This window comes from Corvus kubaryi, unplaced genomic scaffold (assembly GCF_017639235.1).
Source record: "Corvus kubaryi isolate FWS band 111438036 unplaced genomic scaffold, C.kubaryi_AGA036_p1.0 37398, whole genome shotgun sequence".
Taxonomy (NCBI): domain Eukaryota; kingdom Metazoa; phylum Chordata; class Aves; order Passeriformes; family Corvidae; genus Corvus; species Corvus kubaryi.
In genome coordinates this window covers 37,417,927-37,436,734 of record NW_024581137.1, presented here as the reverse complement: position 1 = coordinate 37,436,734, position 18,808 = coordinate 37,417,927, and the positions used below count along the sequence as shown (strand labels likewise).

The 18,808-nt window shown below is 40.2% G+C and overlaps 1 protein-coding gene across 15 annotated transcripts in view; it reads left to right on the top strand.

Annotated features, from left to right (window-relative positions):
- The first annotated feature begins 6 nt into the window (after positions 1-6).
- Positions 7-18,808, top strand: part of ADAM22 (ADAM metallopeptidase domain 22) — a 129,029-nt gene continuing 110,227 nt past the window's right edge. For all 15 annotated transcript variants that reach the window (XM_042043306.1, XM_042043313.1, XM_042043311.1 and 12 more), the window contains exons 1-3: positions 7-87; positions 260-429; positions 16,588-16,664. In XM_042043306.1, the coding sequence (XP_041899240.1) occupies positions 30-87; positions 260-429; positions 16,588-16,664 (305 nt within the window). In that variant the 5' untranslated portion in view covers positions 7-29. The remainder of the gene's footprint in view (positions 88-259; positions 430-16,587; positions 16,665-18,808) is intronic.

Genomic DNA, 18,808 nt, shown 5'->3' with positions numbered 1-18,808 from the left:
CGGCGGCGAGCGGGGCGGCGGGCAGCGCCATGGGGGCTGCCGCCTGCCTCCTCTGCCTGGCGCTCGGCGCCCTGACAGCGGCCCCAGGTGAGTCGCGGTCGCGGGGCAGCACCGTCGCGCTTGGGGCGGGGGCGGCGGTGGGAAGCGGGGTACGCCGCGCCGAAGCTGCTGCGGAGCCCCATGGAAACGGAGCCCCCGCTCCAGCCTGCGCGCCGGTGGCGGGGGCGCAGCCGGGTGACAGTGCCTCTCCCCTGCGCAGGAGGCGCCGGGCCGGCGGCGGCGACAGCGACAGCGGGGCGGCGGGGCGAGAGCCCCTTCGCGGAGCGAGAGAGCATCAGGCCCCTGCGGCTGGTCTCCGGCGAGGGCGGCGGCGGGGCGCGGTGGCCGGCGCTGAGCACGCGGGTGCGGAGCGAGGCGGCGCGGACACAGGTGAGCGCCGGGCGGGGGGAGAGGGGCCGGCAGTGCAGCGGGGCCGGCGGTGCGGAGCCTCGCCGCACCCTCCGCCAAGGGTGTTTGTTTGCACCGCCGAAGGATAACGCTCGGTGCAAAGCGATGCTCGGCCAGACGCGCGGCTCGGTTTCCCGCGGGAGCGCTGGGAATGCCAGTCCTGTGCAAGGGCGCCCGAATTAGTTAAGATGGTCCCCGTGCCTGTTAATGCTCTCCCCTGGCCATCAGCGGGGGCCCGGGCGGGCACAGCCCGCTGCCTGCGGCGGCCGGGGCACCCAAAATGAAAGTTGCAGTGCCTTTGCGACAGCCGGGCTTGAAACGCTGCGGCTTAATTTCGGCTTCTGGCTGAAGCGTGGGCAGGGTGGGTTTGTGTTCTGTGGACTCGGATGTGATTTTAAAAATAGAAATTGGATGTCGGAAGGGAATTGCTTGAAATGTAACATGTGAACTAAACACGGGATTTAACGTGCATATTGCCTGCTGCCCAATATACCCGGGGTATATTTTCAAATTCCATGGAATCATAGAATCACTAAGGTTGGAAGAGACCTCTAAGATCATTGCCATTAACCTGGCACTGTTTGTATTAAAAAACATATTTCTGTTATATGAAGACCAATCCCTATAACTTTTAATAACCTCATTTTTTATTAAAATATAGTGATTTTCATCTTGACCCCTTTTGTTTGAGGTGATATATGGCTGTTACATCTACAGGAAGAAAACATTGAGTCCATGTTGTTATAGATGAAGAACATAAAATATGAGCATTTGAGGTAACTGCTGACGTCCAAGATGAGTTGCAGGCCTCCGTTTCCTCTTTTTCTAATTGACTACTGTGTGTTTAAGAAGCAACGTATGTGAAAAAATTGTCTCATATTTCTTTTTTATAATCCATGCAGTATAAGAACTGACAACTTGCATTCTCTTTGTGTAGTCAAATAATAAACAAGCTCTTCATAGCATATGTATTTGCCTCTGAATGTAACTTACTCTATGTTAAGAGTTTTCAGATATGAAGACCATATTTATAGTACAATAAAATAGGATTCTCAAAGTTCATAATGCTTTGCTTAAAAAAGAAGGAAAAATCCTCTAGGCATTTCAGGTTTCTTTGAAGACCCTTGAAGAGTCACAAATTCAAACACTTTGTGACATGTCTGTTTTAAACTTAGTAATGGCTGCATTTGGCTTTAGTATTAGGATTAAAATACTGATCTTACATAACAAACTGCTAATTAATGGTTTATTTCTGAATGTCTCAGCTTTTATTCACCAATGTTATGCTCATAAAATTTTCAAGTCTTCTTCATCTAGTTAAATTGTTAGTATGGATATTACTCTAAGCAGAAAAAAAAAGAGTAACACAGGTGGTTTGAAAAGAGTTAAATACGTTTATTTCACAACAGCCTTCACAGTAAACCAATGTAAATGTGTAAAAGCTCTGATGTAAATGTGTAAAAGCTACTACAACTTTTATTACTGATCAAGAGGTTTCCCTGCTGCAGCTTAAAATATTCCCAGCCTCTCCCATAGTATCTGATGGTTGTTATGCATGGAAGGATACAGTAGCTGACAGTGCTTTCAACAAAGAAAATTGCCAAGCAGGCTGAACCGAGTGAAGCAGTACAGGTTTTCTGTGATTCTGGCACAGAGCATGGTTACATCCTAATTGCAGGATATTGCATCCCTTGCCCAGGGATCTGAGTCAGCTTGGCGGTAATGGACCAGCAGCGCGGCTGACTTGGCTTAACTGGTGGAGCTGCATTTAGGAAGGTACTTACCAAAGTTATGGACTAACTTCAGAGAGTTAACTTTTATGGTTGCTTTTGGGTGTCTGGTGAATGTCACATGAAGTATAAAGATGCTGGATTCTGCTCATACACGAAGAGACATCCATGCCTGCCCTGAAGAGTTAACAGTGGCATATAAAGAGTAGGGGAACAGAGGTGTTCTCTCCATCAATAACATTTCCATATGTATTTGTTTTTTTTATGATTAAATGCACTCTGACTGTCTCCATGCTCTATCCAGTGCTAATAGTCTTTGAATAGCCATATATGAGAGTTAAAAAAGCTGCTCTTGAATAGAGATTTCAAACCAAAGCTAAGGGCCTTCTGGATTAGTTAAGGGAGGATGCTTCGGAGGAGGTAAAAACATTCAAGAAGAATCTCCGGTGAGTGAAGGACTAGCAACCATGTCTAGAAAAACAGATACCTGAATGGGAAGGTGCAGCCAGAGGACTAGACAACAAGGCTGTAGTTGAATTAATGTTGAATTAATGTAGAACAATGTAGTTGTGTTTTGAATCGGATAAAGATAAAAGGGGGGGGGAGAGAGAGATAAGCTGGAGAGAACGAAGTCACACTAAATCGGATTGGATTTCTTTAATTCCTGGATGAAAGCTTTAGCTGCAGAAAGGGCAGAAGTTGAACAAGAAGGATGCAAGCCTGAGTTCAGAACTGCACAAAGGGAAATGAAGATGATCATGTGGAAAAAAAGTGTGGCCTTTGCAGATCAGGGGTTTTAAAACAGGCTCAGGATGGAGTTGAGCCAGAGGAGTGTAATACGAGAAAAGGGGGTGAAAGGAGATAATTGAAGGCACAAGTGACTGGGGAAGTGATGGATGGCAGATTTCTAAAAATTTATGGTTTGTTTTCAGCATTTGTTGAGGTTTTTCTCTAGCAACTTTGTCTGTTTTGTTTGTTTTGGGGTTTTTGGGCCATTGCCATAAGAGTTGAGTGACTTCTCTATGTGCATGCTTTAGTATTAAATAGTGAAGGAAATAGTCTATATACTCATCTTGCAAAGCCAGAATGTAATTGCTTAAAAAACATAATTAATGTGCTCACAACTGTAGTTGTCCAAGATTGCTGAACCTCAGAACACAGCACAAGGCAAATGTTGTAGGCTATTATATTTTCATGTCATTAATGTTTTAATGTACAATATATAGTGTACGTTGGAGAATTCACGTGACTTTGGGTTTCTGCTTTTAATTCCATTGCAGAATAGAGTAACTACTAGTATCTGTGACACTCCTGTATTTCAATTTCTCTGTTCCCCAAAGGGGGCCTGTTAGCAGCTGCACAGCACTTACTGTATAGAATAATCAAGGTAAAATATAGCTAAAAATACACTAATATTATATTATCATTAATGCAATCCAGGATCTTAGCAATGGACACCTAATTTACTGCTGCATAAGTAAGTGTATTAGAAGATGAGAGTCCTCTATGTCAGGGACATTCAGTGAAGGCTAATCTAAGATTTTTGTGTTTAAAAGAAGGAAAGTTCCCACCATGGACATTTTTAAGGAACCTTTTAACTCTGTGCCTTAAGCCATATTTTGATATTGTAAGAAGCACGTGGGAAACCACAAGTTCCTTTAGCCAATACTGTGCAGACATGTTCTTTGTTAAAATGTGGGAATGTGTAAGCATCCCTCCCCACTGCCTGTATCTGTCCTTCTGCCTGTGAAGAAGAGCAAAACAAAGCACAAAGTACGTCTTTGCCAACTTGGGTTTGTGATTTCCATCAGCACCTGGCCTGGAGGACCTTTTCCTTAATAATTTTTAGTGGATTAAGTGTTCTGGTTGGGAAGATGAGATTCATTTTCCAGCTGAAGATTAAAGTACCAGACCACTACGTGCCTTCACCTAACAGATGTCTTCCCTCAGCCCAGGGTATAACTTTACAGCGATCGTGCTCTCAGCAGAGATTGCCACTCACCACCAGCAAGCGTCCCCGTTCTACTTAGGGCCAGCACTTTGTGGTCATGCTGTAGGTCTGCACACACAATCTAAGGGACAATGTTGTTCCTCTTGCAGCTCTCGTTGCATTATCCATCTTTTATATATCTGGGTGTTACATGGAAATTTGTGAGATTTGCTATGTTTTTCAGTGGGAGCAAGGTTCTGACCTACTATGGACAGAGATTCACTCATCTCTGCTGGTTGTGCAAGACACTAATGATACAGCAATTTCTGTTTCTCAAGCTGTTTTTCACTTGCTCATTGCCCTTTTTCACGAAGGCATGCTGGATTACTTCTGAGAGAGTAAAAGGGACAACCTGGTTGTAGGGAGCTGGGCCTGAAGGGGCTCCAGGACTGAGCTGCATCTGGAGACAGAGGTGCCTGTTGTTTGTAGTCCAGAGTGAGTTAGTAGTTTTCAGTAAAGAACTTACTTGTCTCCCACAGCCTGTATTGTTTGTGACCAAATGATACAATTGCATACACCTATTGGGAATCATAGCTTGCAGATTTCTTAGATGATTTCTTATTGCTAATAATCAATTTCAGAGCAGCTTTGTGCTTCAAACAGGATATCCCTGTTCTTCGCAGGTGCTTCTGAAAATGCTGACTCTTGCTTTCTGTTCTGATGGTGTCAACTTCTGGTGTTGTAAGTTACTGTCTTGGGTAGCTCCAACGAACAGTAATATTTTTCTTTAAAAAGAGAGTTCTGACCATTGAGTGACTTATAAAATATCTCTAGAGTTTGGGACTGATGGATGGTGACTCTTGGAAAGAGAAGTGTCATGAGAAATTGCCAGATTAAAAAAGTTCTTTTCTGCCCACTTAATCAAATGACTGCTGTCTCTTGGAGAAACAGGCACAGTTTTTGATCATCCTAACACAAAACCAGAGAGGAGGAGGCTAAACTGGGAAAGGGGCTACAGTGAGTAATAACATGCATTTGGTTTCTTGCTGAATTTGGTTTTCTTCCTGCCTTGTTGCCCTGTAGGGTTTGTAAGTCATTAGGCAAAATATGCGTGATACTTTACTGTATGTTCAGTGTATGCAGTTCTGCAATATGATAAGATACTTCACCAACATAGCAATATTTTATGAATATGTGAATGATGGTTAAAATATTCATACTCTTGATGCAGGTCTTGCCTTCCTGAAGAGGAAAAAAACTGCCGAAGGCCAAGCTTTGCTATAGATTTTGTGTCAAACGATGTAAGGGCATTGAGAGTGTCCTTTGATTTCTGATGTAGGAGGCACTTTCAAGTACACCTTTATTTATAAAGTATTCATAGTGTCTTTTGGTATTTTATAGGCAAAGAATATTTCAAATTCCTAATTTATCCTTCTTTGCAAGCTCGTATCAGGAAAAGTCTTTCCCTGCTTGATAATGAGATTTGTTGTGGCAGTAAATGTATAAGTCCAAAAAATCATCCAGCAAAAAAATCTCTGGTTTGCCTCTGCTTCAGAGTTCATGTTGTTTTGTGTCATCTTCTCATGCTTGTGCAACAGCCAACTGGAAAAGAGAGATATTCCTGAAGCTATGGCTTAGCCTCAAAAACAGGCTTATATACAGCCTAAAAGGATCTTAAAGGCTCAGATGTAACAATTTGTATAGAGAGTATTTTCCTAACATTTGCTCCTTGCCACGATCAATGTAGTAACTGCAAAGTCTGACAGAGGACTCCTTTCTAGCTCTGTTGATGAATGTGTCTGTATTCACTCCCGGTCTGTGTTGGTGCCTCTGAGTGCAGGATGACACTGAGTTTTCTTTCTGACACTGTTTCACTGTATACCTGTTTTGGGACCCCTACAGTGTCATCAGCTCTATCAGCTATAACACATGCATGGTGTAGAAGCGTGTTGCATCCTGAGCAGTGTCATGATAAACTTTGATGACATTTAGCGATATTCTGGAGGAGCTACATGTGAAGTTAACATTTGCTGTGAAATGTTTGCCACAAGAGCATTATGGACATATGTCTTAAAAAGTCATGGTAGATATATTATCCTTCTGGTCCAGGTCCCTTTTGTAGTTTTCCCAATAATCATACCGGTCTTTAAGTGACTCAAAACTAACAACTTTTTTTAGGGCTCTGCTTTGTGGAAACATTATCACAGTTATCCTGTCAAACACTGCTTAAAGGTCAATCAAACTGTATAAAACCTTCAAAAGCCTGATAAGGTTCAGCTCTCTTAATTGTGGGTCCTTCTAGCTAGCACTGGCTCGGTGCTTTTCGCTCTCCAGTCAGCTCTGTTGAGGTTTGTGGTCCTTCCCCTTGGTGCTGCCTTCCACTGGGTTTCTCTCCCTGGAGAGGATGGAAGACAAGGATCCTTCTCTTCCACTCCCATGGTTTTGAGCCAAGGCTGCCTCTCCTCCCATGCAGACTGCTCTTCTGCTTCCTGGGAAGTACTCACATGTTGTCAGATGATTTTGTTGCCAGCCCAGGCCCATGTGTATTCTCTGTCTGGATAACTGTGGATGTAGAGGGTGAAGTCCAATACTGTCTGAGGATAAAGACTGGATGCAGGACTGTCGTGTCTGCCTATGCAATATCTCTTTCTCTTAATCCACTGATATGGTTCAGTGTTCTTGTCACTAGATAAAATTTTTTCAGTATTGTATTTTCCAGAAATAGTGTAATTGTTTGTTTCTTGCATGTTAACCAAAACTGCTGTATTCAACATCTCCAGAAATCACCATGACTCCCATCCTGTCTTCCTTTCCTGTAGTTTTGACTTACGTAATTTATTTTAAACAATGCCAAATTTGCTATTATTGTCTGTGGAAAACTTTCAGGCAAGAAAGCCTTCAACGCCCCTCTAGTTACCTTCTTTCCTTTGGCTTGCCAGTGGTCTCCTAGATAGTATATGGACACACTGTTCTGTGGAGATGTCTTTTGGAGCACATACAGGATTGCAGAGACCTGTCGGATGAAATTTTGCTCTTCATAGCTGTGGATGCTCCCTGATAGTACTCTTCTGAAGCCACTGCAATAGTTGCATTAATCTGCAGAGGAAAAATCTGTGCTGTAGGGATGAACTGTGCAGTGGCAGCTGTCCTGAGCCACAGCCAAGCGTGGATGTGGAACAACATCACTCTCCTCAGATGGAAGCATGTTCAGTGCAGATGAGAGCTTTGGACACTGAAGATAACATCTGTGCAAGCTTTTAATACTTTAGTGGGAGGACTGTGCGAGGGAAGGCTTATGTTTTTTTCCCAGAAACTTTATGTTAAGCACTGAACAGCAAAGGTGGCTGAAGTGCATGTACACATGGTCAGGATGTGTTCTGCCAGGCTGTGGCATGCACTACTGTGATGGGGCTTGGCTGGTTGGGTAGGTCCAAATGGAAAGCCAGTGTCACCTGAAATTAAAGAATTATGTAGAAATCACAGAAAGTGGCAAATGACATAGAGCTGTTTTAACTGTTGAGTCACTAGGAGTCCAGCTTGAAAACTGGATTCAGTTAAAGTAAGTTAGGAAGCGCGGCATTGCTGCCGGGTATTTTCCCTCAGACAGTGAAATTCGGTAATACATCTGATAATTTGGTCAGCTCTGATTTGTCTGCCTATACTAAATTCACTCTTAAGTCTCTCTCTCTTCCTTGTTTTTAAGTGAAATGGGTGTGACCAGACCATAAGACTGTAGCAAGGGACCATGCTTTAGAAAAGCATACTCCAGAATGTGGTATTAATACAAAGTTTAGAAAAATTTGTGTGGGTAATTGCCTTCTAATGAAAGTGTGATGTATAGGAGTGTGGAGGATACAGCCCTGACTTACAGCTCAAAAATTGCCCAGAATAATAGGAGTATGTAGGAATACACTCTGTTCCAGAAATGTCTCCTTGGAGTATTTCAACCCCTGAAATTCTGTGGGAATGAAAAAATCCATCCATCAGTTGTTTCAGAAAATACATACAGTGAAAATGTTGATTCATTTTGATCTCCTAGGCTGTATCAAGGGGAAAAGGAGTTCTGAAATTTGCATTTTTTGCACTTTTCAACTTGAAGCAGAACTTTGATACTTGAATGTAGAGGTTGAGTCATATTTAAAAAGTATTATCTGTGGAATTGATTGAGCAATGTATTGGCATGCCTAAGAGTCTGCAAGTTTTGTCAAGCTCTTCTTAGCCTCTGATGAAGACAAGATGTTAGTAAACTTTGTGCTGGTGCTCGAGGTCCATTTCTGGCATAAGTTAACCGTGTTGGTAGGCTTTAGGTGTTAGAGAGTGCTTGTCACTTTCAGTGGGCAGAGCTAATCTTTTGGTAGTAAGCTTTCATTTGTATACAAGCTAAATGTAAGACCAGTTGGAAATGTTTGGAGTATGTCACTGTGTTGCTGAAAAAAGGTTTGGTCACTGAAACTGGTATAAAGGAGCAAAGTTAGTGTGGAATGTTTTTACTACATTTGAAATCTTTATTTGTAATGTAAAGGCGGCTTAATGGAGGGTTTTTGTAGATTTCTCTCACAGTGAAACTCTGTTCCTTCATTTCTGAAGACTGCAAGAGATGTGAAAATCGGGGCCTTTAAATGTTATTGATTCCTTTCAGAGCTTGGAAAACATGTAGCTAAAAATGACCTCAAGGCACCATCTGCTTCAGCAAAGGAAATGCCTTCACTCCTGCTGACCGTTGGATCCGTTGAGTTTTCCTTCTTGCCTAAATGGTGTTCTTGGACAATAGTCCTTTCTGCAGAGAGATGACACAGTGATCCAGATGGGTTCATGCTCAAGTGCTGCCCACGGCGCGTGCGTTGCTGCCCTTGTTTTATGTTCTGTCCCCCTGCAGATGGGTGGTGTGTTGATGTTTGCCTCTCACACTGCAGCTGTGCACGAGTAGTGGCTCATTTGGGTTCTGCCCACTTGAAACTGCCAGGGAGAGGGGTATTTCACTGAGGATAGATTGTCCTTGTTGGAGTCCTTGCCCTCTGATGTCGTATTTCTTCACAAGGAAGTTGTTTTCCCCTCTGATTGCAGCCAGGTCCAGGGCTGCTGAGTGATACAGATGGAATACGTTGCACTACTGCTGCTGTAGTATTTTTTCTGACTCCTAGACATGCCAGTACATTGCTTTTCTTGTTAGATCTGGCTTTCTGAAAGCTACAGTCACTGTGGGGAGCAATGGAAACTGGTGTTTCTGGGTCACAGGGTGAGTGAGTCTCTCTTTGCTCTGCTCCTTGTCTCAGTTTTAGAAGTGTGATCTTCAGTGGTCATCAACATTTCGTATGAATTAGGGGAGGAAAAGATTCTGAACTTTGCAAGTTTTAATTAGTGACTTTTTTTTTGTTTTCTATATGTGACCCTGTACTTGATTAATCACACTTATAACAACCTATTTGATCATACATCATCCCTAGCCATTAGGATTTGATGAAGAACCTTATTGAGTGCATTTTAAAAACATGAGATGGAACAGTCACCAGTTTTCTGGTTTTGCCCCCCCAGTGGTGTATTTAAGACCTCTTGCGCCTCAGTTGTATGTAACCTTTTATACATGAATCCTTGCTGCATCCCTTTCAGAAAATGGGGGGAAAAAAAAAATTCGACTTCCTCAAAGTTCTTGCAGTTCTTCCTTTCACAGTGATTTGAAGACTTACAGTAATTAGTCTCATAGGAAATCAAAAGTTGCAAACAAAATTTTAGAATCAAATTAACATCGTCCTCTACACTTAAAAGCACGAGTGTGAGATCCGGTGCCATGGGGCTTTACTGGTGCTGGAAACAAGTGGGAAGTGGCATCTTGCCCATTCAGTTACTCATATTAGATGTATGAGATCAAATGGTAGACCATGCTAAATTTTCTAGCAGTGACAGCCTGATAGTTTTCCTGTCTTCATTATCCCATTTAACATTTAACCTTGGGTGAGTTTTTGAGAAAGATGAAGTGGAGGTGAGGAAGGGGAGCAGGAAGAGAAGCTTTCAGGTGTCCTCTGCAGGACTTCAGAAGGATCCATGCTGCTACCCAGGCACTGACTCTGCAGCAGTGACACCTGTGTAACATGTTGCATTTCATTAGTTTGTGCTTGGGACTTGTTTCCCTGCTGCTGTTCCCCCATATATATTAAGTAAATTCAATCAGTTGCTGTGTTCAAATAAATAAACAAAATAGGGTTGATTTTTTTCCTTTTTTTTTTTTTTTTTAATTTCCTATTGGAAAAACGAATTACTGGCATTTTAGAGGTACAAGTAGTTCTTGTTTCTGAGTTTGAGTTCATTGATACTGTGATGTTTGTATGCAGAAAAGCTGTTTTAGGTTGTGTTTACGACCACAGTGAACTGGGCCTTGGCACTGCACTCTAGCTTACGGTGTTTAGCTCTCCCTGTGCTCCACCCTCACTTGGCATGGAGAACAGATGTGTGATCCAGGATTAAAAAATGAACATGGATCTATTAAAATATTTTCTTATTTCTAGCTTTTCCTCAGAACAAATAACTGATTTACTAATGTGCCCTAAAGAGGTAGTTGTAAAAGCGTCTCCATCAAACCATGGTTCTGTTCTGCAGTTTTTTCATTAAATAAACTCCGCCCCACCAAACGCCTCAAAGATATTTAGATTTATGCATTGGATAAAAAGAGAGAGCTTGCATGAAGAATGTCAAATAATAATGATGATTAATACAGTAAATGAGTGCCTATAAATATTATGAGAATGCTAGGGAAAGTAAAGAAAAAGAGATTTTGCAGTTGTTTAATATGCTGTGATATGTGGATCCAGTTCAGTGATACTAAACTTTTGACTAAAATCAGATATTTGCAAATGGCAATAGAGAAGGCCTGAGGAAAAATCATGTTGTAGTTATATTTTATTGTGTATTTTTTAAAGAAGATTCTTTCACTTGGGATACATATTTTTCATACTAGACCTAGGCTTATTTCTGAATTTTGTCTCTAAGCAAAGTTTTAATTTTTTGTTTCTTCCCAGTACAAGTAAAAAAGTAAGTTTTTGAACAGATTTCTTATTTTACATAAAGCAACAATATACTGTATAACTCTAGATTTATTACAACAAAATTGAAGCTGAAAATTGTCATTATAGATTGTGTACGTTTTGTGTGTCCTTTTATAGTGTGCTAATTGGCACTGTATTTCTCTACTCTAGCATAAATTTACTTGTAATTATTATTTTCAAAACAGCAATTGTAGGTAAATCTACATAAAATTTTTAGTGTATTTTTCATTTAATTTCATGATTATATTTATTTTGATTTTCCATTGGCTTATCTGAACTTAAGATAACTTATGTTATTTCATACACACTTAAGGGATTGTCAACAAGCTGAGGTTTCTGTTCTATGAAATGGGGGGGTGAAATTAAATTAATATCTAAGGAATCTGTTACTTTGAAAATGTGACTGACTCACCAAATGTCTGCTATAAAATTTCATTGTTCTTACAAGCTCTGAAATACACTTTTAAAGCTCTTTCTTCCTGGAACATCCTGTATTATTTTATCTCTTGATTCTCTTGATGCTTTTCTTTCAAGTCTACAAATTTGATCAGAATCTTTTAATTAGAAACTACAATGCTATAAATAGAAGTAAATATAAAATTCTGTACATCAAAGGGCAAACATATAAATAGGATTTTCTCAATTTTTTTTTACAGAAGACTGTTCTTTTTTGACAGAATTTTTTGTAATCTCTTCCAGCAAAACTTATTTAAAAGCATCTTAAGTGCTTTATTAAGTATACTTCGGAAGAGGAAACATGAGGAATTGCACATTGCATCACAACATGTTTTTAATTATTTTTCCTTATTTTTTGAGGAAAAAATATTAAGTCATTATGTTACTGTGCTGTTTCAATACTCAGATAATTATACACAATGCGAGCAAAATGCCTAAATTTTTCCATTTAAGATTCTTGTTAGTTTGATTATTAAAGGAAGTGCATAGCTTGTAAATGTTTCACTGGTGGTTAGGATATCTGACCTATTTGAAATGAAAATCTTTGAAACATGTTTAAGGTTACCTCCAGAGCAGTGCACTGATGTCAATCTGCAATCATGTGTGCTGGTTGTAGGTGATGTACATTTGTTCCCTTCACAGATGCTCGTTCTTAGGGGCCAGTTTCTGGAGAAGGCTGATCCCCAGCAGGAGTACTGAAGGGACATCATTATTCTGTTGTGTTTCTTTGTAGTAATAAATAGTCATATTTGGTACTGATTGTCTGTCTCCTCTGTTACAGCAGTGATCCCTGAGGCATGGAGCAGGTGATTTAAAATAATTGGAATCACATTGCTCTTGGTTTGGCAGGAAGGTTTGCATACCACTTTTGTTTTTGTAGAATTCAAGCTTTTAATCTTTGCTTTAGATAAAATAACTTTGTGCTTAGTGATTTGAAATAATCTTTTCCACTCCATTTACTCTTGATTCCTTTCAGACATTCACTTAGATGCTTAAACTTCACAATCTTTAACAGAAGTTAGCTCTTGCATAGTTGCATTAGGTGCATGGGATGTTTAGAATTTTCTGTAGCAGGGCTTGCAGATCAGTGCACTTTATGCACCACTAGAAATTGCATCTGAAGTATTGCAGCTAATTTCAGAGCTGTTACTGGTATTTTTCTTCTTCAGTTGCTTGACATAAAAATTTCAGAACTTTTTGATTGTGTTGGAGGCATGGCATTGTGCTCTTCCATTAAGTTGTTCGATTCTGCTTTCCTGGCTCTTGCTCATGTTCTGCATTGAGTGCATCTTATGGTCTCCAGAAACTCCCCTTTTATGACTCAGTTGTCAGCCACTGATCTGTCCAGCTGATGGTTGTTGCAAAAGCCTCACATTTTCTGAGAGAGTTCCTGGGTTTGAGAACTGAATGAGGTAATTAATTGTCTTGCTTCAGCGGTTTGGAGAAGCCTTTGCAGGTGTCTTTCTTGTTACTTCTGCTTAACTGAGGTGGTATAGATGGAAAAGTACTTTTTTCCTCTCTTTGGGGTCTTTCGTTGACATATGTCTATGAATGAGCTTCTTTGCAGCTGACCAATTTTACCTATTCACTGAGTGGGCAGGTAGATGTGCTTAAAGATAATGTAGAGCCAAGACTTTTTGAAATCCATTTCTTTATTTTGTGGTTTTTAACCAGATATTTAGAAGAACTGGTACCCTAAGAAATGCATTGTCTGGAATTCTTAAGGTGGAGTTTTTGTTACGCTGGATGAGATTTTTAGCTGAAAGGGGGAATCTGTCTTTGTCTTCATTCTCTCTTGGGTGTCCCCTCTGGCTTCTTTCTATTGCATCTACCTTGTGGTTTATTTAGATCAGCTTATTTGTCTGACAAAATCCGGGCCCACTCCAAGTGGTGATTAATTTTCTGCTGCTGATCTGACTTTCTAGCTAGCCACATGATCTGACAAGGGAGAGTAGGTGGGAACACATGGCCAGGATGGGGCAGAACTGTTCATTTTCGGCAGCAGCCCACAGTGTGCAGTCTGATGGTGCTTTACAAACACGTACCAGGAAGGCATGCGATTTCTGGAAAGGGATGAGATTGTCGAGCTATCCAGAATGTCTTGGTATCTTGGTAGGTTTGAAATACCCTTGAGATACACTTGATTGTACTTGAGCTTAAACTTAATGGTGAGTTTCTGGGTTTGCATCATGTGTCTTGGGGACTGGTTACATTGGTGTAATGTTTTTCATATTAATTCATTAATATGTATTTTCTCCCTTAAATCCACATTAGCAGTTTCTGTCAGGGAGTAACTGTGGTCCAGGGTCACCTTAGAAATACATTAGCCTTGTAATAGTTTGTCTTAGAGATGTGTTGGGGAGGGGAAATCTCCCAGACCAAATCGATATGGTGCAATATACCTAGCAGTTAAAAGCCAAACCAAACCAAACCAATAGAGTAGTTTGTGCTCTTACAGTCTATGAGATGGATACATTTTAATGAAAAAGGTTACGTGTAATATATGTACATTTAGAAATCCAAGTTAGGCTTTTTATGTGCTTTCTTACTCCATAATTCTCTTCTGGTACCAGCATATGGCCATGTGGCCATAGCATATGGCTATACTCAGTATAGAGATCTAAATGATGGCATATGTAGCTATGTTGTTAACAAACAGGAATAATAAAGTGCTGTAGAAAGTTCTTTGCATTTAATAATGTAATGATGAGAATCAAAAAACTGGGCTGCCATTATTCCTTTGATCAGAAAGCAGTTGTTGCAGTGCAGGTGGATGAATGAAGGTTAGTTAAGGTTAGCAAACGGGCTGCAGTGGAACAAGGGAATGACAGAACTGCCATTGGTCCCTATTACCTTACTTGATTCTTGGCCTGTCACATCCTGTTTGTGAACAGCAGCCTGAAAATTCTTGTCTAGCAAGAGAAGATGAAATTTTAAAATCATTCAAAGCAGACTCTGCTGGCTGAGAGGTGGAAAAGAAACAACAATGGTAATGTGATAATTTGTTGATGGTTGTTTTTGCTGTATTTCTGGTTGCACTAGCTGCTGCAGGCCAGAAACAGCTAAATGATGGTCCTGCATGTGGGTGCCGTATGTGCGGTGGGTGTCTGTACATTCTGTGGGTGTCTGTCATCACAGATGCCAGATGGCTGTGTATCTTTTTGTTTGTTTATTTGCTTTTTAATTTTTTAAATGCTTTTTTGATAGAAAGTAGGCTTTTAATATTGATGGTAATTAACCACCCATTATTTACCCAGATAAGGTAAACTATATGTAAAATATAGTTTCAGTTGGTCAAAACCGATACATTTGTTCAAAAAAGATGATCTTAAATTATCCAGAAATTACAAGAACCACTTAGCAAAGACCTGGTGGCCTGTGTTACAAAGCAGGTTAATGTAGTGGGGGTAGCCAAGAGGATATCTGACACTGAATTATATCTATTGACGTGCCCTCTAAGGAGCTTTCCAGTTTTACTGCATCCTTCTGAAGTGTAATGTAAATGTGTGGAGTTTCTTGTCATGCAATTTTGCATGCATGTCCACAGTAATGACAGAGCCAGGCATTTTTGTAGAGGGCCCTCAGTCTGAGCATCCTCTAGTAAGAGAAACTGTCCTGACTTCTGGGTTTTTTTTAAAGGATTCATCTGTTTGTGGATATGTATTCATGGCTGTTGTCTTTTTTATTTATTAATACTCGTGTTTATATATGTAGATATAAAAAGAAAATTTTGCTGTAGGGCAACTAAAAAATGTAATAAACAAAAAAGTTGTGATTCCCTCAACTTTCCTCTTCATTGCTGCTGTTCTTTTCCAAGGAAGCTGGTATTCTCAGCTCTTCTGGATTTAATGCCTATGAAAAGCCTGTCAGTAGTTTTAGAAAGAGTGAATTTGATGATTCATGTTATCCCATCCTGTCCTGGGCTTCCCAGAGTTTTCAATAAATCATTTGTTACACTTGTGCTATCCTGTATTGTATTTATTTGGAGAAGTGTAGTTTGGAGTTGTAAGTGGTTCTTCAGTGTTTCCTCTTAGGTCCTCTGTCTAAATGCTTCAAATCTTAATGTGCAGATTTCAATGGAAAGAAAGTAAGAACAAAGTTGATCCTCTTCCAAAATGTCTCCAAGTAGCTTTTCTAATTAATTAGTTAAATAACATGGCTGTTCTGCTTCTTGGGAGTTTTCAGCTCTAGAAACAAGGGTTGCATTTCTATTGAATAGCTGAGAGTTTTCTTCCACTACTACTAGAATAAAACTCTGTTTCTGGCAGCTGGGAGTTATGAAGTATTCCCATGTTTGCCTGTTACAGGACTGGATTAAAGGAACTAATTTGGGGAGGATCTATGATAAAGAATGGAAGAAAAGAAAGATAAAGAGGAAAGCAAGAAAGCTGTTTCTCTACCACACATTTTTCTTTGGTTTTAGTAGCTGCTCAAGGGTTTGGAGTTTTGGGAATCTTTTAGAGTGTTGTGAGTCAGAGCTTTACAGGAAATGCAGCTTATGATATTTTAGCCCATTGCTATTGCTTTCCTACACGAGAGTATCTGAATGAACAGTTTCTTTCAGGCAGAGTTGGTGAGATTTGTGAGTGTACAGTTGTCTGACCAAGCCAGTAATGTCTCGGCTGTTCTCTCTGGTCTGTGTCCAGGGTCAGTGTAAGAAACATGTGAGCCAGGGGAGGTCTCACTTCTCTTTGCTCTGTTTTGCCAGGATGGGAGTTTGAAGAGCTGCTTCCTATGGTGTAGATGGGTTAAGATAGGGGGGTTATCTGAGTCACAGATTGTGTTGTTGGGAATTCTTGAATAAGTCTCATAGATTCAGAAAACCGATCTTTTATTCATGATCATACACTGCTTTGTCTGTTTCAATGCAATTTTATTTGGTTAATGACATATTTTTACTTAGTGTGTGTATTTTGTTGCATTCTCAAACCAGTACAATAGGTTTTGCCATGACTTAATAATAATTCCAGTCTTTTTCATATTGCAGTCTACCCACATTGCTCGAGCCAGCTTCCAGGTTGATGCTTTTGGATCATCTTTCATCTTAGACGTGACACTAAACCAGTAAGTAATGACTGTATCTTACTCTATGTTTGTCCAAGACCTGGTGCCTGTGAAATGGAATTTTCCAGTGGAGTTTTTAGAGGCTGTATTATAGCAAAAATACTGTTTAAGGTATTGAGTTCATTTGTTGTAGTATATTTTAGGTTCTTCTGTTACTTTCTTGAGTAGCATTGTAGGCTTTGATATTCCCATTTTTACTACTTGGTAGCTATTCCAGTATAACTAACCTTTTAGTAGCATAATTTCATTTCACAGAATCACAGAGTGGTTCAGCTTGGAAGGGGCCACAGTGGGTCATCTGGTCCAACCTCCCTGCTCAGGCAAGGCTATCCTAGAGCACATGGCGCAGGATTGTGTCCAGATGGTTCTTGAATATCTCCGGTGAGGGAGACTCCACACCCTCTCTGGACAATCTGTTCCAGTGCACGGTCACCTGTACAGTAAAGAAGTTCTTCCTCATATTTAGGTGCAATTTCCTGTGCATCAGTTTCTGTCTGTTGCCTCGTGTCCTGTTGCCTGGCACCACTGAGAAGAGCCTGGTCCATCCTCTGGGCACCCTCCCTTCAGATACTTATAGACATTAGTGAGGTCCCTCTCAGTTGTCTCTTCTCGAGGCTGAACTGGCTCAGCTCCCTCAGCCTTTCCTCCTAAGAGAGATGCTCCAGTCCTTTAATCATCTTTGTTGTCTTCTGCTGGACTTGCTTCAGGAGCTCTATGTCTCTCTTGCTCTGAGGAGCCCAGAACTGGACACAGCACTCCAGGTATGACCTTGCTTCTGCCTGTTTACTGTAAAGGCAAATTACTATACTCACACAGAGCCTCCCTGGATATTAAAAGGTGGATTTGCCAAAAACTGGTAGCTCTGAGCATTTTGATAACCAAGGATAAAGTACTGAAGATACATCTATTGCACAACAGCTAATACTCAAAAAACGCTCCAGATGCGTTTACAGCCTTTTGGAACAAGAGCAGCATTATAAGGCAGTAGCACTGTGAACTTCAGCCCACGAAGAAAGATTGACTAATAGTAAACTTACAGTGAAATCTGGTGTGCGGCTTTCAGTAATGAGTTTTTGAAGTAGTCTTTTAGCACAGCTCTTTTAAAATAGGAGTTCATTTGGTTTTCTGTTCTGAAGAGAGAATAAGTAATATAGTAAATCAAAGTGTTTTAAGTAATTCAGCTCCTAATAGTTGAATACAATGTTTTGTGGTTTGGTGTAAGAGTTTGCATGCAGTTGCTGCAAGTTTTTCTGCTGTAAAGATGAACCATTCAGGTTGCAAGGACACCCACTCAAATTTCAGGTTATTTTTTTCACCTGTAAACGAAACAGTGGCAATTTCTTTACATGCACTGACATTAGTTAAAAGCACATATGAATCAGTGATGGTTACAGACAGTGGAGACACTGTGCTGTGGAAGAAGAAGGAAAGAGGTTGTTTTTGAAGTAAGGTTTTATAACAAATGTATTTTAAAACAGTTATAGAGGAAAAATTTTCTGTTGGAGAGTACCAAATCCTCAACACTGAAATGCTTCTTGGAAGTAGAAATTTTGTATATGTATTTATACTTTACTCTGAGAGTAGACTGCACAATCCTGTTTTAATTTGGCAGGTTAATGGTGTGGTCACAGTTAGTTTCTAAAAGATCAGTATTGTCCTTACAGTATAAATTCCATGTCATCTTAAAAAAAGTAAAAACATTTACTAATGGTCTATGAAAAGAGAAGTTAAGGCTTTGATTTTATGAGCTGCAGTTTTGTATGTTAAGGAAACTTGTAGGTAGATTTTTTTGTTTATGCACAAATGCACAATGACAGACAAACATAGGTTTAACATTTTATCTGTTTTGAGCTGAGTGCTATTCTTATGTCATTCCTTTATTGTCTTTGGTGATACTGCACAAGTATGTGTATGGTAAGACTGTCAAAATGCTTTCTTATTGTTCTTAAGAGTGCCAGAATCCAACTTAATATTAACTTCTCTTGAAGAGCTACACTTTTTGTAATATGAAAGAAGTTCTATCACAAATTGTGCGAATTGAAAAGAAGAAGGGTGCAAGGAAATCAAGATGTTTGGCTTCTATCATGCTAACTAAATCAACTTTTAAACTACCTCTGAAGTATCATTTGCAGATCATCAAATAA